General features: G+C 49.4%; 1 protein-coding gene across 3 annotated transcripts in view; it reads right to left on the bottom strand.

Moving 5' to 3' along the window:
• Spred2 (sprouty related EVH1 domain containing 2) overlaps positions 1-21550 on the bottom strand; it is a 108322-nt gene extending 86772 nt beyond the window's left edge. Inside the window, exon 1 of one of the 3 annotated variants that reach the window (XM_048435484.3) lies at positions 20569-21550. In XM_048435484.3, coding sequence (XP_048291441.1) covers positions 20569-20594 — 26 coding nt within the window. In that variant the 5' untranslated portion in view covers positions 20595-21550. Of the gene's footprint in view, positions 1-3992; positions 4016-18630; positions 18744-20568 lie in introns of those variants that run through there. The other 2 variants (XM_087909196.1, XM_085692246.2) reach the window with 2 other exon arrangements.
• Positions 21551-23646: the final 2096 nt, after the last annotated feature.

Below are 23646 nucleotides of genomic sequence, written 5' to 3'. Positions count from 1 at the left end.
CACCAGTCCTCAGGCTGGGCCACCCTCTGGCTCCCAGCAGGAACTCTCCTGCCGGAGAAGACCAGGGTGGTTGGTGAATGACTGCCCCTTTTGCATGCCACAGCTCCCCTTCAAGCTGACCTCCTGGAGTGGGCAGTGCCCTCCTTCCTCGAGGAGCTCAGCAGGAAAACAGGCCAGCCAGCCTCGCCAACTGTGTGACCTGGGTTTAGCTCCCCAGACCTCCATATTCTGTGGGGGCTGAAGATGGGTCAGCAGTTAGGAGTGCTTGTTGCTCTTCCAGAAGACTGGAGTTCAATTCCCATGTCTAGTGACTCATAATCGCCTGGAACTACAGGTCCAAGCCTTTGGGCCTCTTTGGGCCTCTGCAGGCATATATGAATTAACACACACATGCATAAGTAAACATGGAAAAGGTTTGTAAACCTTAAAATGGTGCTGTGGAGCCATGTGATGACTCAGCAAGCAAAAGTGCCAGTCGTGCCAACTCTGAAAACCTGAATTTGATCTTCAAGAGCCACGTGATGGATGGACAGAATCGATTCCCTCGAACTATCTCCTGACCTCCACGTTTGCACTGCGGCATATGTGTGCCCACACACGTTTACAGATAAATATATGCCCTTTTCTTTTGTTTTTGCTTTTCAAAACAGGGCTTATCTACGTAGCCCTGGGTGTCCTGGAACCCTGAGATCTTCCCACCTCTGCCTCCTAAGCGTCGGAATTAAAGACACTCACCACTCTACCCAGAAATAAAGCTTTTTTTTTTTTTAATGGCACTACAGTCTGTATTCAATGATGGAGTGTCCTTCTGGCTGGCAGTGCCAAACAGAGGTTAGAAAAGCAAATCCTGCCAGTCTTTGAAGTTAATAGTCTCAGAGTCTAAAAGTCTGACCCCCCCCCGAATGGGCCCAATTTCGTATGAAAACCCTACACCCTTGCCTGAAGAGAAAACGCCAACAATGATGTTTTCTTTTTCTTTTCTTCCTTGTCTTCCCTCTCACCCCCTTTCAAGAGCTTGCTCTATAGTCTCAGGTGATCTGGAGCTTGCAGTGAGCCCCCTGCCTCAGTCTCCTAGGGTTGGAAGGACACGTGTGCTACCGCATCGAGCATAAAGTACAATTTCTGATATTCCCCATCTCGCCCCTCCGCCCACAGAACTGCATCTTCCAGCCCTCAAAAGTCACCCTCATGGGAGTCAGAAACAACAACGAGAAATGTTAAAGAAAGAGAGAAAATGGAAATCAGGGCTTCAGAGATGGCTCAGAGGGTAAGAGAACTCAGTTTCCTTGCAGAAGACCCAGGTTCAGTTCCCAACACCCACATGGTACCTCACAACCATTCTTCAATTCTAGTTCCAGGGGACCCAATGTCCTCTTCTGACTTCTAAGGCACTAGGTCATGTGTTATACAAACATAGATGCAAGCAAAACAAGCATATGCATAAAGTAAAAACAAATAAATCTTAGAGAAGCAAGCAAGCATCACCCGTCCCATCTAGCCCTGATCAACAGCCTGATTTGGCTAGAGATGACCCACTTGCCCCAGGCCATGCTGATGCACCAAAGTTTTATCTCCAAGACTGAGAAAGGCTCTTAGGAAGGCAGAGACAATATCCCATCATATCCCTGACATTTTCTATCTAGGGAGGGGCATGGGGGCGGGGGCAGGGGCAGGGGCTGGTGACAGGTGACAACACACAGGTCACTTTCCTGGTGGTTGGCAGATCATCCCACTTTGCAGCCCATAGGGACGGGTCACAGTTAATACCAAGCTTTCCTTCTGCTCTGGCTGGGAACTAACCTGCTCCACCTGAATGGCCTGGTAAAAGGAAGGAAAGTACCACTTCCTCAGAGGCAGGATGCCCCAGACCAGAAAGCCTGGGAATTGGGCAGGGCCATCCCAGCTTTTTGCCCCATAGCTTGATGCTACACAAGGCAGTTGAAAAATCTAAGCCCTTTCTCAAAAGGGACATTTAGTTCCTTCACTCTTGGGTCAATAACTTGTCATTGTCATTGTTACTTGGAGCTGAGTCTTGTGTAGCTCAGGCTGGCCTCAAATTTGTTATACAGGAAGCTGGCCCTGGAACTCTTCTGCCTTGGTATACTGGTTTGTGCCACCACACCTGGCTCCCAGCAACCTCCTAACCAGGAACCTGAGGAGGTTACACACGCGTTCTGACGTGGGGTGGGGTGTGCATAACACTGGTGACTGAACTCAAGGATAAGATAAACAACAGAAGCTCAAGAGGTCAATTTTCAAATCACTGAAATTGGCATTATCTTCTAGACGTGGGGCAGGACAAGGCTCCAAGCCATTGCTACACGGCCAGATTTGAGTGGTGCAGGTGAGAGACATCTTTGCATGGCATGCCATTCCCTCCGTGACACGCTATGTAACATGCTTATTCCCCTCTGTGTGGGGTGGGCAGAAGGCACAGCTGATCTGAAGCCAGTCTTGGTTGAATCAGCGCACAGCAGAACTCACACATCCACCCAGCCACCCATCCACTTGCTTTGCAAACCTAGATTTTGTTCTCCAGTTGCTTAGACCAAAGACCAATCAGAACGAAGTGCGGGGGCTCACACCTGTACTTTCAGAACCTGGCAGACTGCAAGTAGGAAAACAGCTTCAATTTCAGGGCCAGCCTGAGGTATGGCAGAAGACCCTGTCTTAAAAGGGAAGGGTTATCGCAAAGCCCCACCCCTTCCTGGGACGTGTAGACAGTTAACAGTTGCTGGGGAAGGGAGAGGCTCGCTCTTGAGCGATGTTGCCTCTGATAAGTTGCTCCTGTTTCTGTAAATAGCCCTCATTAGGCCAGGGGTGATGGGGCACGCCTTGAATCCCAGTACTCGGAGGGAAAAGCAAGCAGATCTCTACGAATTCCAGGCCTGCTAGGATTACATAATGAGAGCGTGACTCATAAAACAAAAACAAAAAAATACACCAAACCAAACAACAAACAAACAAACAAACAACCAAATCAACAGTACTTCTCACTTGATGAGTAACGCTGACTTTTTATATGTAGAGACAGAGACACTACCAGTCCCTGCTTTACTCTGTGTGAAAGAGCACAGGAAGGCAGACAGACAAGCTCCCGAGTGTCGCCTTTGAGGACAATGCTCCTCGGGCTCTTGGAGAGGCTCCCATCATGAGAGACTAGGATGTCCTCGGTACTTCCACTTTCCAGGACAAACAACAATGCAGGGGAAGCTGTGAGGAAACAGGACTAACAGGGCAGAAAAAGAATGTCAAAAATGATCCCAAGGGGCCAGGGAGATCACTCAGAGGGTGAGAGCACTTAACCAGAGTTCCAGTTCCCAGCACCCACACTGGCACAGCCATGCGTGCACCTGGGAGGAGCAGAGGCAAAAGGAGGGGGGTTCACTGGCCACAAACTCCAGGTTCGGTGAGATCCTGTCTGTGTCCAGTGTGTAAGGAAGGAGATAAGACACTCAATGTTCTTATTGGATCAGACTCTCAAAGTTCTCGTGTCCCATTTCTTTCCTGGAGTCCTCCTGACACCCTGTGCAGTCAGAAATCTTTAGCAGACACGCCAGACATGGTGGCTCACACCTGCAATCGCAACACTTTGGAGGCTGAAGCAAGCGTCTGTCAAACAACAGAAAGAGCCAATATGGAACCAGGTGTGTGGCTCGCACCCGCCATCCCAGCACTTCAAGGTCATTCTTGGCCAAATTCAGAGATAGAGGTCAGCCAGGGCTACAGGAGATCCTGTCCCAAGCGACGGCAAACAGCCAAAGCACAGGTCTACGGGAATGGGAAGAGCGTACAGGTACCCACTCCCCCTTGGTAGGGTTCTCAGTGTCGGATGCTCGGCTGCCATCTGGATGGGGAAGCGGTTGCTAGCCAGACCGAAGTTTGATTGCTGATTATGACAGCACTGTGTAATCTCATGGTTAGTTACGTTTTCAACTTTCCTGTTATTACCACTACTGCTGCCTTTCTTCAATTGTTCGTTTCCCACTTACCGGCACATTTTCTCGCCGACTCCCACAGTAACCCTCTGAGGACTCAGGGGACGCTTCGAAAGCAGCAGCCAGGCAGCCTGACTCTCCTTCCTTTCTTCCCTACCACTAACGATGATGCTCCTGTCACACACCAAGTTAGGGACGAAGCCCAGCACGGCCTGGCTTCACAGCAATGCCCATCAGAGTCTTTTAAACAGGACTCCCACATGGCGCCATGACAAGTGGCCCTTCTGCCTAGGTGCTAGGATGGGCCACCTACGCATGGACTACGAGAAGTAACTGTCATGAAGGAACTTGGAAAGCCAAGCTCCAGCCGAGGACAAGGAGCGAGGGGTGGACCGTTGACAGAACAGCTCATTTCCTTGCCGTAATTGGCATCCATCTTAGTGTTAATTGGCTTGGCGTGAAGAACCTTTCAGGCAAGCCTAAGGAAGCCGACCTTTGGAGCGGCTGGGGACTGGGTGGGTAAATATGTCTTTATGGACTTCATAAAATGCAGTCTGTGTAAACCCACGCTCAGGGACTGTTAAGAACGCTGAGTGGCTCTAGTGTAGCACAGAGGTGGCCTCTGAGAAGGCTGCATGCTCAGTGGTTAGGCTCCTAGGAAAACGAACATGGGGACCTCACTTCAGTTTTGGAAGCAGATCTCAAACTGGCTTGCAGGCGGAGGGACCACATTTGCAACACGGAAAAAGTATAGATTAGGGTTGGGGGTACAGCCCAACTGGTAAAGCAAGTGTAAAGCCTGGGGCTCTATCCAGTACCACATAAAATCGGGTGCGGTGGTGCATACAGGGGAGGTAGAACTAGAAAGGTCAGAAGTTCAAAGGTAACCTTAGCTACACAGCAAGTCTGAGGCTAGCCTAGACTACACAAGGCCCTACGTGGACCCCTACACACACACACACACAAGCATCTTGCAGCACACACCAGCTGTAATCCCAATACTCAGGAACACAAGTAATAGGACTGAGCTTATGCGCGCTGGACCACAGTTGAGTGTAAGGCTAGTTTGGGCTACACATAGAAACTCCTGTCTCAGGAAACAGGAGAGGGAGAGAGAGAAAAACGAAGGCAGAGGAGCCCAGCTGTAAGGCTGTCTGGACTTCTTCCTCAGAGGCCCAAGCCCCCATCGAGACGACCTTGTCATGATGCTGTACGGTAGAAATTTGTAGACTTGGCCAACTTTAGGGCCCTAAATTACAAATACATGACTCTGGGCATTTCTGGCCAATTTCGAAGTTCATCTCCCTCAAACTTCTCTAAAGGGAGAACAGAGGCAAGGGGGGAGGGATGGGCAGAGAGGGGGGAAACCAGTAACTAGGCAAGGATGGACTGAGAGGTAGACACCAGTGAGCAGGGATGAAAATGGGAGTCCAGGCTCAGAAGAGCACAAGGGAGCTCAGGATTCCATCTTCCACTCTCTCTCAAGCGCTCGTACACAGACCAACTGGCTGCCGGAGCCGGTTATGTGGCGGAGTCTGGCCTTGAACTCCTGATCCTCTTTAGAGGAGCAGGTATCCTTCCAAGGGCTGGGATTATAGGGGTAAACCAACTGTGACTAGCGAAAAGTTCCATTTCTTGGAATGAAGTGTTCGTGGAGTTCCGATCAAGCTGCTGGTTAACACTGTCCTACTTAAACACCATCGGGACCAACATGTCATTCTCAGCAGGCACAGGTACTTGCCACACCAGCTGATGGCCTGAGTTCCATCCCTGGGAGCCAGGCAAATACTGGATGCAAGGGCACACGTGTAAACACAACATTCTTAGGAGATGGGAGATGGGGGGGGCAGGAGAGGGATAGAGGGAAGGGAGGAGAGGAAGGGAAAGACCCAAGCAGGCTGACTGGTAAGGCACGGTGTCTCAGATCTGTAATCCCAGCACCCAGGAAGCTTAGGCAGAAGGAAATACTGTAACTTTTAGGTTAGTCTGGGGTACACGGTGAGAACCTGGAAGGAGTATCTGATATGCTGGTCTCCAGGGTGGAGGGTAGGGATGCCAGACTGGGATGCCTGGTAGTTTAGGTACATTGTTGTGACAACTTCATGCCATCAGAACGGTTACAGCAAGGAGAAGGAAGGAGGTGTGGCTCTACTGGTCATGGAGAAACATTTTTCCTTATTGTTTTTTAGACAGGCAGTAAACATCAAAATCACACAGGAGCATAGAAGTTTGGGCTGGGTAGCAAGAGAAAAACATAGGTAGTCACAGAAACTGTCCCTCCATAGCTCAGATGCAGAATCCTGGGAACTTCTTGTGTATTTCAACTGTCTGAGGGCTCATCTTCTCTCTCCCAGGACAGCCATCTGGAGGCCCCTTGCCTCCACTCCCAAACTTCCTGTACCCTCCTGCCAAGCCACAGGCGACACACACAGGAACAGCATTTGGAAGCTCATCTGTCTCACCCTTGCACAGCATGTGACCAAGGCGAGCAATCTGTTCGTGTTGATGGTTCAACATCTACGTGGGCCACATGGACCTGAGCGGCTGCCGACTCCGCCTCCTTCCTGTCGCCTAGGCTTTGACAACTCAGAGCTAATGGAAGTCTCAGACATTTCATATAAAGCCCAGAAGGGGATGCGACCAAGACCAGATGATATCTCCCTGACACAGCTCAAACCACACCATGGCTGTATCACTGCCTGGCCAGATACAATTTATGTGTCAAAGAAGGGACCTGAGCTGGTCATTTCCCAGAACCTTCTCCAGCTCTAAGCACGCAGTGGTGAGTGGCAAACGCTTTACCGTTGAGAAGGGTGATGCACCTGCCATTTCTCTACTAGTGAGTGGGGTGAGATGAGGGGCAGCAATATGAAGACAGACAAACAGGAAGCCCTCACAGGGCTTCTCAAGAGGATGCCTGACCGTCAAAGCAAGTTGCTTTACTGTTCTGAACCTGCCCAGAGTACTTTCCGACGAACATGCCAACGGCCTCCGGTGAATGCAGATTTCTCCATCCACGCCCTCAGTGCTTAACTAGACCCAAACAGAAAAGTCCTATCAGCCCCGTCAGACAAGTGGCCTCCTTGACTCCAAGGCAGCCCACACCCCCTCACTAGTTTTATATTACCATCTTATCACTTCGTCATCTGCCTGCTCTCAAGTCTGGCTTCAGGAACAAAAGTCCACACACCTACTCGGTTGGCCCAGCACTCGGCAGCCTCCAAACTCAGCGTCAACAGATACATGAACCTGCACGAACTTGTAGATGGGCTGTCTTGCCTGTGGTGGAAGCCTATGGACAAGAGGCGGCCCCTCCCGAGTCTGGCTGGTCTGCCTCTCCCTGAAAATGTACTAGCACCCTTGTAGGAGTCAACACTCAAGACCTACAGAATACCAACTCTGCCTGGCTGGTATAATCATTAAAAAAAAAAATCAGTTTTTTTTTCTCTAGTTAAGAGAAAAAATAGAAGAGTCAAGAAGAGTTTGCTGAAGCTTTCCGTTTTTATTTTTCAATTTTTGAAACAAGGTCTCACCGTGATCCACCTGCCTCTGCCTCCCCAGAGCTGGGATTAAGGCATCTGCATGGGCTTGGTGCTTACTTTTATTTATTAACAATTTTGTTTATTTGAGACAGGACCTCTCCGTTACATAGTGCTGGATGTCCTAGATAGCTTGCTGTGTAGACAGGGCTGGCCTCCAACTCATGATCCTCCTGCCTCTGCCTCTTATACGCCCATGCTTGACTTTACACACTTTCATTTAATATAAATGAGAGATCACACTGGGACTTTGTGCATGCTGGGCAAGTCACTGACTTATACTCCCAACCAAAAGGTCTGTATCATTTTAAAGATTTATTTATTTGTGTGTGTGTGTGTCCCTGCATGAAGCTTATGCGCACGACATGCTTGCATGAGCCCCATGAGGCCAGAAGAGGAGGAATGAGCACCTGGAACTATAGTTACAGAGAGATTAAGTATGTGGGTGCTGGGGACTGAACCTGGGTGTTCTGCAAAAGCAGTGAGCACCCTCAACTGCTAAGCCATCTCTCCAGTTTGAGTTTTTGATTTTTTTAAAACGGGGTCTCATTTTAACACCTGCCTCTAGAAGAGCCCTGCAATGTTATTGTATCATCTGAGGACATGGTAATCAGACCAAAAGCCACATGGCAGGTTAGTGGCAAAGGGGAGGGGGGGTAATCTAAACGCCCTGAATCCCAGAACTCATTTACATATGGCAACCTGTCTTCTTTTACTATTTGGAATCCATTTAAACTTTCAGAGTTGGGGGGCAGCCTCTCCCCTGCGACAGAAAGAACTGCACAGAAAAGGCTTTGTATTTAATGACTGCAAGCGTGAGGAGACGGGCCAAGCCGAGCGATGCACGATTCACTCGTAATTCCTACTGCTTTAAGGAGACCTAACTTTTTGCCTTGTCTGTAGGGAAGAAGTACTGGCACATGGTCAACACCGTGGTCATGGCTCATGGTCAACACCATGGTCATGCCTCATGGTCAACACGACGGTCACGGTTGAGGGTCACCACCATGGTCATGGTCACGGCAAGCAACACTTAGGTGACATAAGGAATGCCAGCAACTTGTTGTGAAAGACTGGGTAGTTAGTCAATTCAAGACTTGCAGCTTAGGGCTGGTCAGATGGCTCTGTAGGTCAAGTCGCCTGCTCCTGGGTCTCATGACCTGAGTTCAACCCCTAGGACCCACATGGATCAAACAAGAGATCCCAAAAGTTGTCCTCTGAGCACCACACGCACACTGTGGTGCACACATAGCCACAGACAGGCACACACAAAACCAAAACCAATTTTAAAAGATCCACAGGAGCTGGAGAAACAGCCGTTAGGACCCAAGATCATCTCCCAGCACCCAAGTTGGGTTGCTCACGGACTCCAGCTCCAGGGAATGACACCCTTTTCTGGCCTCCTCAGGAACCTGCATTCACATGTACATATCCACACACACATAAATGCATAGTTGGAAAAAATACACAATCTTTTCAAAAAAGTTCTACAAGAGACTTCCTGGGAATGGACCTTAGGCCTTACTTAGGATCCTCTGAAAGAAAAATATGGCAGACTATTAAACCACAGGGTCCCCATCTCCCTGCAGAAGAAGTGCAGGCCCGCATGTTTTCAGAGCTTCTTCTGGGGGAGACAAAGAATTTCTCACTTATTTTAGCCTTCTGGTCTATTCTTAGAGCTGCAGCAGCCAGGTCCAAGTATAGCCCTCCCTACTCCAATTCATATTCCAGTCTCTTTCCGTTCTCACCAGGAACTATCTCCAAAGAGTAAGAACTGACAAGTGACGGATCATTTACATTTTAACCCTATTCAGATTTAGGTAAATGGTTTAATATGCATGCTAATATTCCATCATTATTCCAATTAAGGAAACTATTATGTTAAAGTGTTTAATCAGGAGAATTAGGGAGAACTGCAGACACCTAAAATTAACCTCTAATAGTCTTGACAGTCATCCCATTTAAAGGCTTGGCTATAAGCAACTCTCACTTAAGATTTCTGCTTAGGCACACAGGGATTCCTGATAAGACCTAACAGCAATTCATTTCCTAACAAGATTGCTGTCTGAAAGAATAAACTAAAAGGGCCACAATTTAAATACAATCAAAGCCCCAAGCAGTCACATGGCAGGAGATTTAAACATCACCATCTTGATCCCCAGTAACAACAATGCTATTCGCATCAGAAACAACACAACCACTTCCTCTTTCTCTGACCTTCTCTGTTTAATTATTTCCTGTGATTTCTTCTAGGCCTGAACGTGCATGCTTCCCAGGGCCAGCGGACTTTCCGTACATGACCGATTTCCCTGGAAGGTGAAGAGTGCCAGCTGCCTGCTAGGATTCTGCACAGCTGGGGGACTCTGCATGCTTAAGTGATGGATTTCTTGGGGCTCCTGGCATTCACAGAGAACTCTTTTTGGGTTTTTTGTTTGTTTGTTTGATACAATTTTGAGACTGGGTTTCTCTATGTAGCCCTGGCTGTCCTGGAACTCAGAGAGAGCTGCCTGCCTCTGCCCCAGAATGCTGGGATTAAAGGTGAGGACCACCATGCCAGGCTACAGCGTGGTTTTGCTTGTTTGCTTGTTTTAAAGCCAGAAAAAAAAAAAAATTACAAAGTTTTCCTCAACTCATTCCCATCTAAAGTCAAACAAGAAATGCTGCCAGGGACGGAGAAAGACGTTCTCGGTATTATTATTACCAGGGTAGATGCACCACCTTGTCCAAAGAGCCTCAACAAATGAATAACTAATACCAACCATGGTTCCGTACTTATCTGAGATCAAACCTATAAAATACATTTAAATCTTTCTGAAAACATCATCCCGGGCCCCGCGGGGTGAGGAGCCCATCCCCCTAGGAGCCCAGTCCTAGAGGAACTTCTGAAAGCGACTACTGTCCCTCATCAGCTGGTTCAGATGAAGGACGCCCTGTCACCCACTGTGCTCACCCACTGTGCTCACCCACTGTGCTCACCCACTGTGCCCACCCACTGTGCTCACCCACACTTTCCACCCAGGGTGCAGCAGCTTGTTCTCTTTCCACATACACGCTTCCGCTGCTCACACTGCAGGCAGAGGAAGAGCCCACCGTACGGGCTGAGGATAGCTCACTGGCGTCCAGCCTAACTCTTTGAGGTCCTAGGTTCAACCCACAATGAGAAAGGAAGGACTGGCGAAGAGATGTCACCTAGCATTAAAACACTTAAAAGATTCTGAATTCAGGGGCTGGAGAGATGGCTCAATGGTTAAAAGCATTGACTGCTCTTCCAGAGGTCCTGAGTTCAATTCCCAGAAACCATATGTGGCTCACAACCACCGGTAATAAGATCTGGTGCCAACTTCTGTCTGCAGGGATACATGCAGGCAGACCATTGTATACATAATAAATAAATAAATCTAAAAAAAAAGATTCTGAAGTCAGCTGGGCAATGGGGGCACATGCCTTTCATCTTAGCACTGAGGCATAGGCAGATCTCTGAGATCTAAGGACAAGAACCTGGTTCTGGCTAATTGCTTCGATAGTGAAGAACACTGGGTTCTTCTGCCTCCTGCAGAGGCCCCGAGTTCAGTTCTCAGCACCACATGGTGACCCACAGCCATTCATAACTCCAATTCTAGGAGAGCCGATGCCTTCTTCTGACTTCCTCAGGCACCGAGCACACATGCGGTGCACGTACATATGTGTAGGCAAAACACATACATACATAAAATAAAATTTTTATTTAAAGGAAAAAGTCAGGCAGAGGTGGTGCACACCTTTAATCCCAGCACTAGGGTGGCAGAAGCAGGGGGATCCCTGAGTGGGAGACCAGCCTGGTCTACAGAGCGAATTCCAGGATGGCCAGGGCTACACAGAGAAACCTTGTTTAGAAAATAACAAGAGTAACAACCAAAGTCCTGCTAGTTCTAGTGGGTCATACCTGCAGTCCTAGCACTGAGGACACTAAGGTAGGAGGATTGCCACACGTGTGAGGCCAGCCACAGCTATGGAATTAGATCTTATTTAAAACAAAACAAAAAAAAAAAACCATAAATCCTGTTGTGATCAAGGAAGACAAAATTTTAATTTATTATTAGCATTATTATTATTGTGTGTGTGGCATTGGAGATTGAAACCACAGTGGCCTTGTGCCTGCTAAGCAGATATTCTACTAGTGAGCTACATCCTTAGCCCTCAGGTGACACGTTAACTTTTCAAAATCTCACTCTCACTTTCAGCACACGGATGCTGGAGGGTCAGACACAGTCCACCCACAGACTAACACGCACACGCACTTACGTACGACACAATCCCCACGTGCCTTAAGAACAAGGGGCATGCTCGTTAGGCAAGCCTGGCCAAGTCATGCAGATCCTAAAACACGCTCGGCCTGGATCTTCAGCTCCACCATCTGGGAAGCCCAGCCGCGCGTTAGCAGGTGAGAAACGGGGCAAACAACTGTGCAACCAGTCATCACCGGGGAAGACAAGGCTGTCCTCATACCCCTAAGGCACGAGAAAGCCTCTAACACCCTAGCACGGAAGTTCCCCAAGGGCAGGGACCGCCTGAGTCACAGCTCTGACAAGTACGTGGATTAGAGGGAGGTGTTAGGTGTTCTGGATCCAGTGACAGGCAGTTGCTAAGCCGGTCACTCCGTCCCTCCGGCTGTACCCTCTGCTGCTTATTCCGTGTAGTATGATAATCTACACATGGTGTCGCAATTAGGGCCCAAGAACAGGCATTAGAATCTAAGTCTACTGCACACACAATATCAACAGCTGTTTTCCAGTGCTCCCTAACTTCCCGAGAACAAAAAAAGCTTCCATAGTCTGGTGCATGCCTCTAGTCCAACACCAAGAAGGCCAGGGCAGGGGGGTTCCCACAAGTTTGAGGCCAGGACAGTCAGGTACATGAACATGATCCTGTCAGCAGAGACAGGGAGAGAGGTTTTATTCCAGAGCACCCTACCAGGACATCAAAGAAGCAAAGCTGAACAGTCGAACCTGACGTCGAGACTCTGGCTCCCCTTGGCTGGGCTCCAAAGAACTCTGAACAAGTCTCTCCACTCCAAAGTGTGAATAAGCAGTGGTCACCTGACACTATGAAAAGACAGGACATCTTGTCACACAAGGAGCCACAGCAGATGTGAAGGGGTCCAGTGAATTCCCAACACTCGGTGCCTGCTTAAAAAAAAAAAAAGCTTGACCCAGGCTACCACACTTCCTACTTAGTAAGAGGCTGGTCTAGACCAGTTCAACACAATGAACTTCTGTATGCAATCCAGAGCTCCTGAGTCAGAAAGGGGACAGAGAGAGGTAGGATCTGTCCAAAGTCATATCTAGAACACTACCATCATAGCAGCCTTCTTCTCGGTAGTCCTGAAAATAAATATTCTCAAGCTTGAGGTGGCAGGTCATGTCTGTAATTCTCCTACAAGGAAAGCCGACACAAGAGGATATGACTTAAAGGTTTTTCTGGGTTGCACTGAGTTCTAGGCTAGTCTGGACCACACACAGAGTAAGACCTTCTCTTTAAAAAAACAAGGGACCAGTCAGTGGTAGTGCATGCCTTTAATCCCAGCACTTGAGAGGCAGATGCAGGCAGATCTCTGTGAGTTTGAGGCCAGCCTGGTTTACAGTGCTAGTTCCAGGACAGACAGGACTACAGAGAAACCCATCATGAAAAACCAAACATAAAAAAAAAAAAAGGGCACGGACGTGGGGGGACGGGACAGTAGCACATGCCACTAATGCCAGCACGTAAGAGGCAGAGGCAGTCAGATCTCTGAGTGTTCAAGGCCAGCCTAGACTACACAGTGAGTTCCAGGCCAGCCAGAACTAATAGTGAGACCTTGTCTCAAAAAACAAATAAATAACAACAAAGCAGGGCTGTGGATTGAGTTCAGGGTCAGAGCGCTTGCCAAGCACACACAAGACCCTGGGTCTAACCCTGAGAACACAGTGTGCGGTAATTCAATGTCACCCTTGACTACATGGTGAACTCTAAGCCAGACCGATTTGAAATTTTTTTTTTTAATGAAAAAAGCATTAACCTCCATCACATGTTTGCAGAAAACCTACTGACTGATATGCACTGTCAGGCCACGGACGTAAGGGTCAATAAATTCTTCACACAACACGGGCAAAGTTTCCCTATGCTCCTGCAGTCCCCACCGAACACAAATGTAAGCCTGGTACAATTCTCCGAGCCGTCGGCACGGGAGGTGAGAACCAGGGCTATGCAACAGCAGACAGAAATAAGAGGAATAAATTATGACAGGAAAGGATAGTATTGCCAGATGAATAAGGAAAAGACAACTGACATTTAGCCTGGTACATTTTTATGCATTTATGAATGGATCCAAGGGAATATAACCAAGAACAAAACAACCACGTCTGAAAGAATTACTATGGCATCCGCGGAGGCAAAGGGCCGCAGCCGTCATTTTAGAAGCTGTTCTAATATCTAATTTCTTCGGTCAGAAATACTTCACATAGCCAAGTGTGGTAGCACACGCCTTTAACCCCAGCACTCGGCAGTCAGAGGCAGTTAGAGCTCTATGAATTCGGGCCAGCCTGGCCTATATAGTGAGCTCCAGGCTAGCTCTGGCTACATAGTGAGACCCTGTCTCAAAATACACAACGAAAGTACTAAAGGCTAAGATGAAGTCCAACCGCTTACCTACCTCTACCCACTAAGCACAAAGACAAAAACTGCTTTCAGCCAGCTATGTTGTGTGCGCATGTAAAGCGTGCCTACGGAAGCGCACTCTGACAGTCACGTGTACAAAACGCCGTGTGGATGTGTTGTTAACAAAAACCAGCTAAGCGAGGGAACAGACTGGTCATAAAGCAGTTGCCCTGCAGTTGAACGGGCTCTTAATACAGTCAGTATCAAGCATTTTATTAATGCTACTCTGTTTTCTTTCCACGCCCTGGGATACCTGTCAGGGCATTTATTAAGTATGTGCCTACTCAGAGCAGGCACGCAGAAAACACGCCTTGCCCCTACCCACACTCGTGCAAACCCTCCTGAAACGCAGCGGGACACACACTCACACACACTTAACACCTCTAACATTGTTCCGAATGCTGTTCCCCGACAAACTGTGCGGGTTTCCTCGGAGCGTCGCGAGTTGCTCAGATAGGTTTAGAAACATTCTAAGCTAACCAAGGGCCGCAGTTATAATTATTACATTAGGTCCATAGGAACAGAACAGCAGGTAGGAGGGAAGGGGAGGGGTTCAACGGGGAAAAAGGAAAAGATGAGGACAGCGGGTGGAGGGGGGGTGTTTACTGAACAAAGCGCATTAAGTGTATGGACTCTGAAAGACTAAATTAAAACACATACAACACTGTGTGCATCCATGAAATATGACACCATAGACAGGGCCCCCATATCATCAATGTAGTATTATCTTTAAGGTCTTAAAGTCAGTCTAATTTCCTTCAGAGAAAATGAGCCAAAACAAACAAGCACACATATCAAAACTTCCGGCTCTGCCTCCATTAGCGCACACTGGTTTCTGAGGACCCGCTGTTCGACTGTTGGTGTTCAGCCAGCCATGTCGGACCTACGCCAGTATGGAGTTCATCAGCACAGCTGTCCCCAACAGCAAGCGAGAAGGCTCCCCCAGAACCCTGCAGCGACGGCAAACTGTTAATCTTGTGATGTCTCCAGACTTCCCTGCAGGGACGGGGACGCAGACCCCACTTTACTACGCTGGAGAGTCACCTCTCAGCTGGAAGACGGACGCGCTGAGCCGATGCCACAGTCCAGGCTTCTTGGAAACGTAGAGGCAGGAGGATTGCTGGAGTTCAGGAGTTCCACGCCAGCCCGGGGAACACAGTGAGACCCTGCTAATCTCCAGCTCTTAAAAAATCAACCAATCAAGCAACACTAAACTTCTGGGTCCTCTGTAAGAGGAGCAAGTGCTCTTAACCACTGAGCTACCGCTCCGGTCCCTGGAGTCTCTTCATCTGCTGTTATGTATGTCAGGCCACATGACCCACAGACTTCTGGGGAGTCCTGTCTAGGCTTCCGATCATCTGCCAGGAGCAGGGAGATTCCAATGTGCACTACCAGTTTCTATGGATTCTGGGGATTCTAACTCAGGTTCCTGCATGTTTTTATCTATTGAGCAATCTCCCCAGGCCCAAAACAGCATTTTGAAATAATTATATCCATTACTTTCTTCGGTACACATTTATTAAGCAAATACAATGTCCTCAATGGTACTGGGCCAACAGGAGAAAACTAAACAGTGGAATTAGTATGCAGTAACCCTGAATCCAAAGAGCCCATAGTCTGACGCAGAATCTAAACCGGAGAAGCCCAGCTATACGGTAAGAACTGCCTGGCAGAACAAGAGGAAACAGACTACAGCCAGGAGAGGCGGGGTGGCGAAAAGTCAAGGACAACCCCCAAAGGATAGCTCAAAACTGGCTGGGAAGAAGAGAGTCCCCTCACCTATGGATGGAAAGCAAAACAGAATCCCAAAATGAAGAGCAACAGCGAACTCGGAATTCATCCCAATAATTCAACACTCAGGGCCATCCTCAGCTACACAGTAAGTGTGTGGTTAGCCAGGGTTACATCCTCTCTCAAACAAAAAACACACAAACTAACTCACAAAAGCAGCAAGAGTAAGCAAGCTGTTGGGGCAAAAAAGTTGTAGGTCTTCCTGCGGTGTTCCTTACAGGTTTTACTGGTTAGGCAGCAGGAATGTATCTGAGACTTGTAGCCACAAAAAAAAGTAGCATTTTCTAATGAATGGATCAAGATTCTGATTTTGCCCAGTCAACTCATATTTTCAACATCAAGAGTTCTGTGTGTAAAAATTTCCTGGCTCAGGGATTTAAACCTGTGAGTTCTAAACCAGCCGTGTTAGACAGCAAGAGCTGTCTCCAAAATTTAAAACAAAAAAGCCTGCTTACCTGAATGGAAAAGGTATTCCCAGCCATGGGACGCAGAGGCAGGAAGATCGCTGCAGGCTCAAGGGCAACCCTAAATATGTGGCAAGTCCCAAGTGAGCTGGGGTTACACAGTGAGACCCTGTCTCAAACAAACAAACTCACAGTCAAACAAATGCAATCAGCTGGGCTTAGTGGGGCAAAGATGCACATAGTCTCCAATACTCAGGGGGCTGAAACAAGAAAATCATAAATTCAAGTCGGCCTGAACTAAAGAGCGAGTTCAAGGCCAGTCACTAACTTTCCTGTTGCAAAATTTATGAATTTCTGGAAAAACAGAAGGGAAAAACAAAACAAAATGGGGCTGGAGAGAGAGCTCAATGATTAAGAGCATTAGCTGCAAGTTAGGTGGTGGGGGCTCACACCCCAAATCCCGGCAAGCTATGAGTTCGAGACCAGCCTGGTGTACAGAGTTCCAGGACATTCAGGGCAACACAGAGAAACCCTGTCGAAGGAAAGAAGGAAGGAAGGAAGGAAGGAAGGAAGGAAGGAAGGAAGGAAGGAAGGAAGGTAGGTAGGTTGGTTAAAAAACAGTATTTGCTGCTCTTCTCAAGGATGGGAGTTTGGGTCTCAGCACTCACATTAGGTGGCTCACAACTGCCAGTAACTCTAGATTTAGAGGGATCCAGTGCTCTCTTTTAGACTTCACAGGCCCTACACACATGTGCACAAATGCACACCCAAACAAACGGCACATATATAAAAACGTCTTTTGTCAGGTGTGGTACTGAATAACTGCAAGCCCAGCATTCAGAAGGGAGACACAGGAGGAAAAGGGAGGAATTCAGAGACAGACAACATGGAGTTGGAGGCCAGCCTGAGCTCATAAAACCCTGTCTCAAAACAAACAAAAAATCAGGATCCTGTTGGGGACAACGGGTGGCTCCTCAGGTCAAGTACTTGCCATAGAAACCTGATGACCTCAGTTTGATTCCCCAGGATCCAAACAAAGGTGAAAAGTAGAAAACCAACTCCATCAAGTTGTCCTCTGACCTCCAACACAGACGGCACTCATGTATGTACACACATACACACACACACCATATACACTGCACATACACACCAAAAATAAACTTTTAAAAAGACAAAATTGTATATGGTTCAACATTGCCTGTACTGGGTCTAACACACTCCAATAACAATACTCTGAGCCTCCATCCATAACCTTGAGGAGGATTACAGCATTCTCATGCCCAAGTTTGCTTAACTTCACTTGAATGTATATGCTTCCCATATTTTACAAAATTTTTCAAAGAGGCAAAACCATGGCAACAGATTGTCACTGATTTAGAACAATTAGGAACCAACAGAATGACTGGCAGAAGCGTGGTGAATCGTGCCAGGAGGCAGGACTTCAGCAGCAGTGAAGCACCCACCTAGCCTGCAGGAGGTCAGACTCCCGAAGCCTGACCATCGCCCTTCACAGACACTAGCTGGGAGCAAGGTGTTCCTCCTGCACCAGGCTGTGGAGTGAATTTCTTCAGTCACTAAAGGGGTGATCTTGGGCAAACTACAAACTCTCTTCCGTTTCCTCAAATATAATTAGAGTTAATACCGCAGTGAGTTCCACACAGTTCATTGCCACAGAAGTCATATTAACTAATTCCAGAGGTTGGTACAACGGCACAAACATGTCAGCGAAACCCTGTCTCAAAAAAACAACAGTAACAAAAAGAAAAGCCAGCACTCAGGAAGCTGAGGCAGGAGAATCTCTCTAAGCTAGAGTCCACACTGGTCTATACAGAAAGTCCCAAGCCAGCCAGGGGGTTCATAGTGAAGCTCTGTCTCAAAGACAGAAACAAAATAAATGTCACCTCCAGCAAGCATTTCAACAGCAGTGGAGATGGCCAGGGCTTCCAATCCTCTGAATCATCTCCGTATCTATTGTCTCAATAGAACTTTTGTCTTTTTGGAGTCAGGGTCTTCCTCTTAGCGCAAGCTGGCCTGTACCGAGGTAGTATAGGCGGGTTTCAAACTCAGAACAGGTCCTCCTGCTTCGCTCTCCAGCTGCTGGGATAAAGGTGTGAGCCACCAACTTCAACAGCGAGCAGTCAGCAGTCGTAAAACTCACCTCTCTTCCCAAGACGGAGGGAGAGGTGTTCACTTCACGCCCTTTCCCCCACCTGCAATCCTTTGGCTTAGGCTAGCAAATGGGCAAGGATGCAGAGCTGATGCACTGCTGAAGGGCTCAAGCCATACCTGCGCTCCTGCACTCTCCGCGGAAGGAGCCAAGGAACCGTCGGGCAATGCATGCGCAAAGCTCTCCAAGAACCCCCAACAGCACAGGTTCGGGTCATCACTCCTAAGGCTACTCCTACGTGCAAGCACGAACTGGGGGCCAGAAAAAGGATTGTTTATTGGCCAAGTTCCAAAAGCGGAAGGCCTAGCAGATATTCCTTTCCCTCCATATTTCAGCACGAAAACTCCCAACTTCTCTTTTCCGCTTTATGATGTCAATGACAGGTATAGGAAGGCAAAGTCAAATGTCTAAAACAGGCCAGCATGGGCTGTGGGAGCTTGCACAGCAGGTGGGAACCTCTCCAGGGACAGGTGTCTTGACAGATTAGGGTGACTGCCGTCAAATCTCCCTGGGGACACACCGAAGGAAATTCCCTTCCCAGAACATCAGCTTCCTTCCACCCGGCCTGACAATGGACGCCAAAGGATAAAGGACTATTTAAAAACAAACGAGGACTTGCTTGTCTGGGTGTGCCAGGCCCTGGGTGCAAACCCCAGCACCGAAAACAAAGAAAAAGGTAAGATTTCTCATAGTAGAGCACAGGATTCTGCCACCTGCTACAAGAGCTCTTTAAGACTCCAGGTCACCCAGTCCTAAGTCACTTCCCCTCTGCACTCTGGAGTGTCCATGGGGAGGTGAGTTGGGACGACACACAAAAGCAAAAGACAAGAGGTTTGGAAACTAGTCTCCAGCCATCCACACTCCACCGCCCTAGGTCTCCCTCCCCTTCGGCTTCCCGGAGGCTGCTGACCGGCTCTGGAGTCCAAGCAGGCGCAGCTACTACCTTGGCTAATGGCAACACTGAATGAAAGGAGCCGAGGCAGACTTAGGATTTATGAATGTGCAGGGGAGGAGGGATATCATGTGACAATAAAGGAGACCGTCTTATTCACAAAAAAAAAAAGTGACTGGTGGCAAGCGAGCTCAGTCACTAAACAGCAGTCACAGAGTAAGGACCACTTGGACCCCAGGCAGAGTACCGGGGGCCCAGGCAGAACGGCGGCCCCGCCCCCAGAACCCCGCAAGGGAAACGCCTCGAACCCAAGAGGGAGACCCAACCCAACGCGCAACTAAGGCGTGAGGCACTGCCATTTGCGGGAAGACAGTGACAGGCCCGGGTCTCCCCAAGGGGCGGCCCGGGAGCACCTCCAACTAAGCACCGAGAGCTTTGTTCCCCTCGGGCCTGCGTGCCGGGCACACGCTCGGGCACGCGCTCTCCCTCACAGACACGCCAGGAGCGCGCTTCCCGCACGCTCTCTCCCGCCCTCGCTGCACACGCTTCGGATCCGCCCCCAGAGCTGCCCCGACACCGCGCGGGGAGCGTGTGCCAGCCCACACGCGCGTGCACACACTCACGCGCACCGGGACTCCGCGGGCTGCTCCCGCACTCCGGCTGCTGCGCGGACCCAAGCGCACGGACCCTGTGCTGAGCCGAGCCTGCCCTCCCCCAGCTCCTTCGTGTTTTTATGAATGAAAATGTGGTATGCAAATGAGAGCGATTCAAGAAAACGAAATGGCGGAGCCGGGCCCCAGAGGGCTCCGGAGAGGACTGTGGGGCAGGCAGCAGAGCGGGAGTCACAAAGTCACCATGCACACAAACCCATCGACCCCGGGATGCCCCGCGTGGAGGGCATTGGAGCTTCCGCTCGCGCAGTGCCAGTGCGGGGGACCGCCCCGAGGTCATTCGCGCGCCCTTGGCCCCGGCCGCGACCCGGACTCGCAGACCCTAGGCGGTTCCTGCAGCTTCCCCCGGCCAGGCTGGAGAGCCTCACGCGCAGCCCCGACAGCCAGCAGCACCCCACGCCAAGTTCCCCCGACGAGTCCCCCGCCTGCGTCCTTGGCGGCGGCCCCCACGCCTCCCTGCCGGGCACCCACGTCCCACCCCCGGCGAAACTTACTCGTCCGGGTGTGTTTCTTCGGTCATTTTCTTGTTCACCTAGACGCCTGTCCCGCGGCGGGCAGCCTGGCTCCCTTCATCTTCCTGTGCGCTCGCCCCCCTTCTTCACATCTCCGACATCTCCTGATTTGGTGGTGGAGGGGGGAGCTAGAGATGAAGGGGGCGCCTAGGCAGGCGGAGAAACGGCGCTCCCCGAGCGCAGGGCGAGGTCTGGGAAGGGGTGCACCGGGCAGCGGACGCCACAGGCCGGCCGGGCGCGGCCCCCAGGCTCTGAACGGGCGCAGGGGCGAGATTTGGGAAGGGGACCCGGAGGGGTAGAGCAGCAGAAAAACAAGCACGCTCGGGGCGGCGGGCGGGCGGCTGGCTGCGGTGAGGCCGGGCCGGGGTCGCCCCCGGGGACCTGGCCAATCAGGGTTCCGGGTAGCGCTCGGCGGCCGGGGGAGGTGCGCCTGGGAGGCGGTGCAGGGCGCCCCGTCTGAACCCCATCTCGCGACTCCACCGATTTACTCCATATTGGATTCTCAGCGCCGCCAACAGGAGGAGGAAGTAGGGCGGAAGCGATGACGTCTTCCCAGCGGCCAGAGGTGGTGGAGTGCAAAAAGCTTCCTACTTGCAACCAAAAAAAAAAGAGAGAGAGAGAGAGAGAGAGAGAGAGAGAGAGAGAGAGAGAGAGAGAGAGGAGACGAGAGAGAGAGAGAGAGAGAGAGAGAGAGAGAGAGAGAGAGAGAGAGAGAGAGAGAGAGAGACACCACTTTGTCCCGCCTACTGAGAGTGCCCGCTTCTACTCCCCCTCCCGCTAGCTTCGAGTCCGGGAGGAGCCGGCGAGGAGGAACGGCGTGGTTGGCGATGTGTTTGTCCCTGTGTTTGTCCGGCTCCAAATCCTTGTCTCCGGGGCTCCGGGTTTTAGGAAGCCCAAGAGGGAGGGAGGCGGGAGCCGAGGACGAGAACACATCTGGCTCCCGTTTTGTCCCCTCCCTCCTTCCAAACCTTTGGATTAAAAATCAAGTGGGAGGTGGCGGGGCGGAGATGGGGAGGAGTTAAACTGCAGCCCGAGAGTTCGGGCTTGGAAGAACGCGGCGCTAAGGGGTGCGGGGTGGGGGCGGCGGTGCAGGTGGTCGCTGCTGGCCTCAACATATTAACTGTGTTAGAAACCGAGCTAAGAGGGAGTTGGGCTTTGCCAATGTCCTGAATGGCAGAAGAGGTTCAGTTTCACGGGAATCTTGCGATTTTTTTTTTTTTTTGGTCGACAGAGAGCAAGTGTTTTTCTAGCCTGTCTTCAAAGTGGCTTCGAACTTGTTATGTGGCCGAGACTTTCCTTCAACTCTTGGTCCTTTTGCCTCAGCATTCCAAATGATGGGATTATTCTTGTGCACCACCATGCCCACCCAGAGTGGGCATTTTTAAAAACTCTAATTTGCAGAAAACAAAAGGTACATTGGACCCAGATGAGAAACTTTTGTATTGTGGGCAGAAATGGAGCTCAAAGTAACACCAAAGTATATTAAATTATACAGTAGTCTCTTTCTTGTTGGTGAATAATATCTCTTGTCACCAGCTCTTAAAGTCTATAGTTAATTGGGCCACAGATTACTGGCCCTTGATGGGCTGTGGCAAAAGGGAGACCCGGGAACTCATTACTCTACATGCCATCTTTTTATTTTAGTTTTTTTTTTTTTAAGAATATGCTGGGGATGGGGAGGGGAGGGGTTGCATGCATGTATGTCTGTGTACCACATGTGGGCAGAAGCTGAGGCCCTTGGAACTCCTGGAACTGGAGTTGTATAGCTCCACATGGGTGCTAGGAATTGAACCAAGGGTCTCTAGGTCAGCCAATACTCTTAACTACTGAGCCATCTCTCCCCACATCTCTTAATTTTTCCTGCCATGGCCTAGTACCCGCCTGAGGTTTTCTGAGTGGACCCATGCAACATTTGGACAATGAACAGGATTGTTCCCGGGACCTTGGCTTATGCATTTGCCTGGGATCTGAATTTGTGGTAATGAAATCCTTTTATACAATTTCTGAAGGGGATGCCATGTTTCCACTTTGCACTGGATCCCACCAATTTCAGAATCATTGGGTATCTCCTGAGGCCCTGCCAGGGAATAAGAGACATAGTCCCTATTCCTTTCTGTGTTGACCGAGGTTTCTGTCCCACCCAGTCCTGCAGTCGTTGAGTCCCAAAGGAAACATGGAGGTCTATATTAATTATAAACTGGTTGGCCTAGTAGCTCAGGCTTCTTATTAACTCATAACTTATATTAGCCCATTATTCTTGTCTATGTTAGCCATGTGACTCCGTACCTTTGTTGGCAAGGCAATCACGTCTTGCTTCCTCTGTGTCTGGGTGACAACTGCAGACTGAATTTCCCTCTTCCCAGAATTCTCATTGCCCTGCCTCTACTTTCTGCCTGGTTGCCCCGCCTATACTTCCTGCCTGGCTACTAGCCAGTGAGCGTTTATTTAAAATATAAGTGCAGGGTACAGACCATGGTCCCACAGCATTTCTGTTTCGGAATCCTAATAATGATCATTTCCTTCCTCCTGAACATGCCTTGAGAGACATTTTCATAGAGATTTAGCTAAATGGGATTTTAACTAAACAAACTAGGAGATTAAATATTTGCCTTGAAAATAGAAAGCTGCTGAATAATCCCATTCTAAAAAGACTGAGTCAAGGGGATTGAGACACATTCAAGTCATGCCTGGTCTACATAGGGAATCCTAGGCCAGCCAGAGCTATTAAGCCAGATCTAAACAAAACCACAAAAAGAAAAAAAAAAACAGTCATGGTGGGTCATGTCTGTAATTCTAGCATTCTAGAGGCAAAAAGGCAGGTGGAGCTCTGTGATTTTGAGGCCACTCTGACCTACATAATGAGTTAAAGGCCACCCCTGAGCTACATGGTAAGATCCTGTATCAAGAGGAGTAGTAGTAGTAATAATAATAATTTTAATGATAATAATAATAATACTGACCAGCAGCAACAACCAAAACAAAACCCCTATACAAAACAAAAACAGACTCTCTTAGAGGTATACGCATAGAGAGAGATCCACAAGGTCTTCAAAATAAGAG

This window comes from Myodes glareolus, chromosome 8 (assembly GCF_982192425.1).
Source record: "Myodes glareolus chromosome 8, mMyoGla1.1, whole genome shotgun sequence".
NCBI lineage: Eukaryota > Metazoa > Chordata > Mammalia > Rodentia > Cricetidae > Myodes > Myodes glareolus.
Note: the sequence above shows the minus strand (reverse complement) of the source record. Positions and strands in the feature narration are given on the sequence as shown.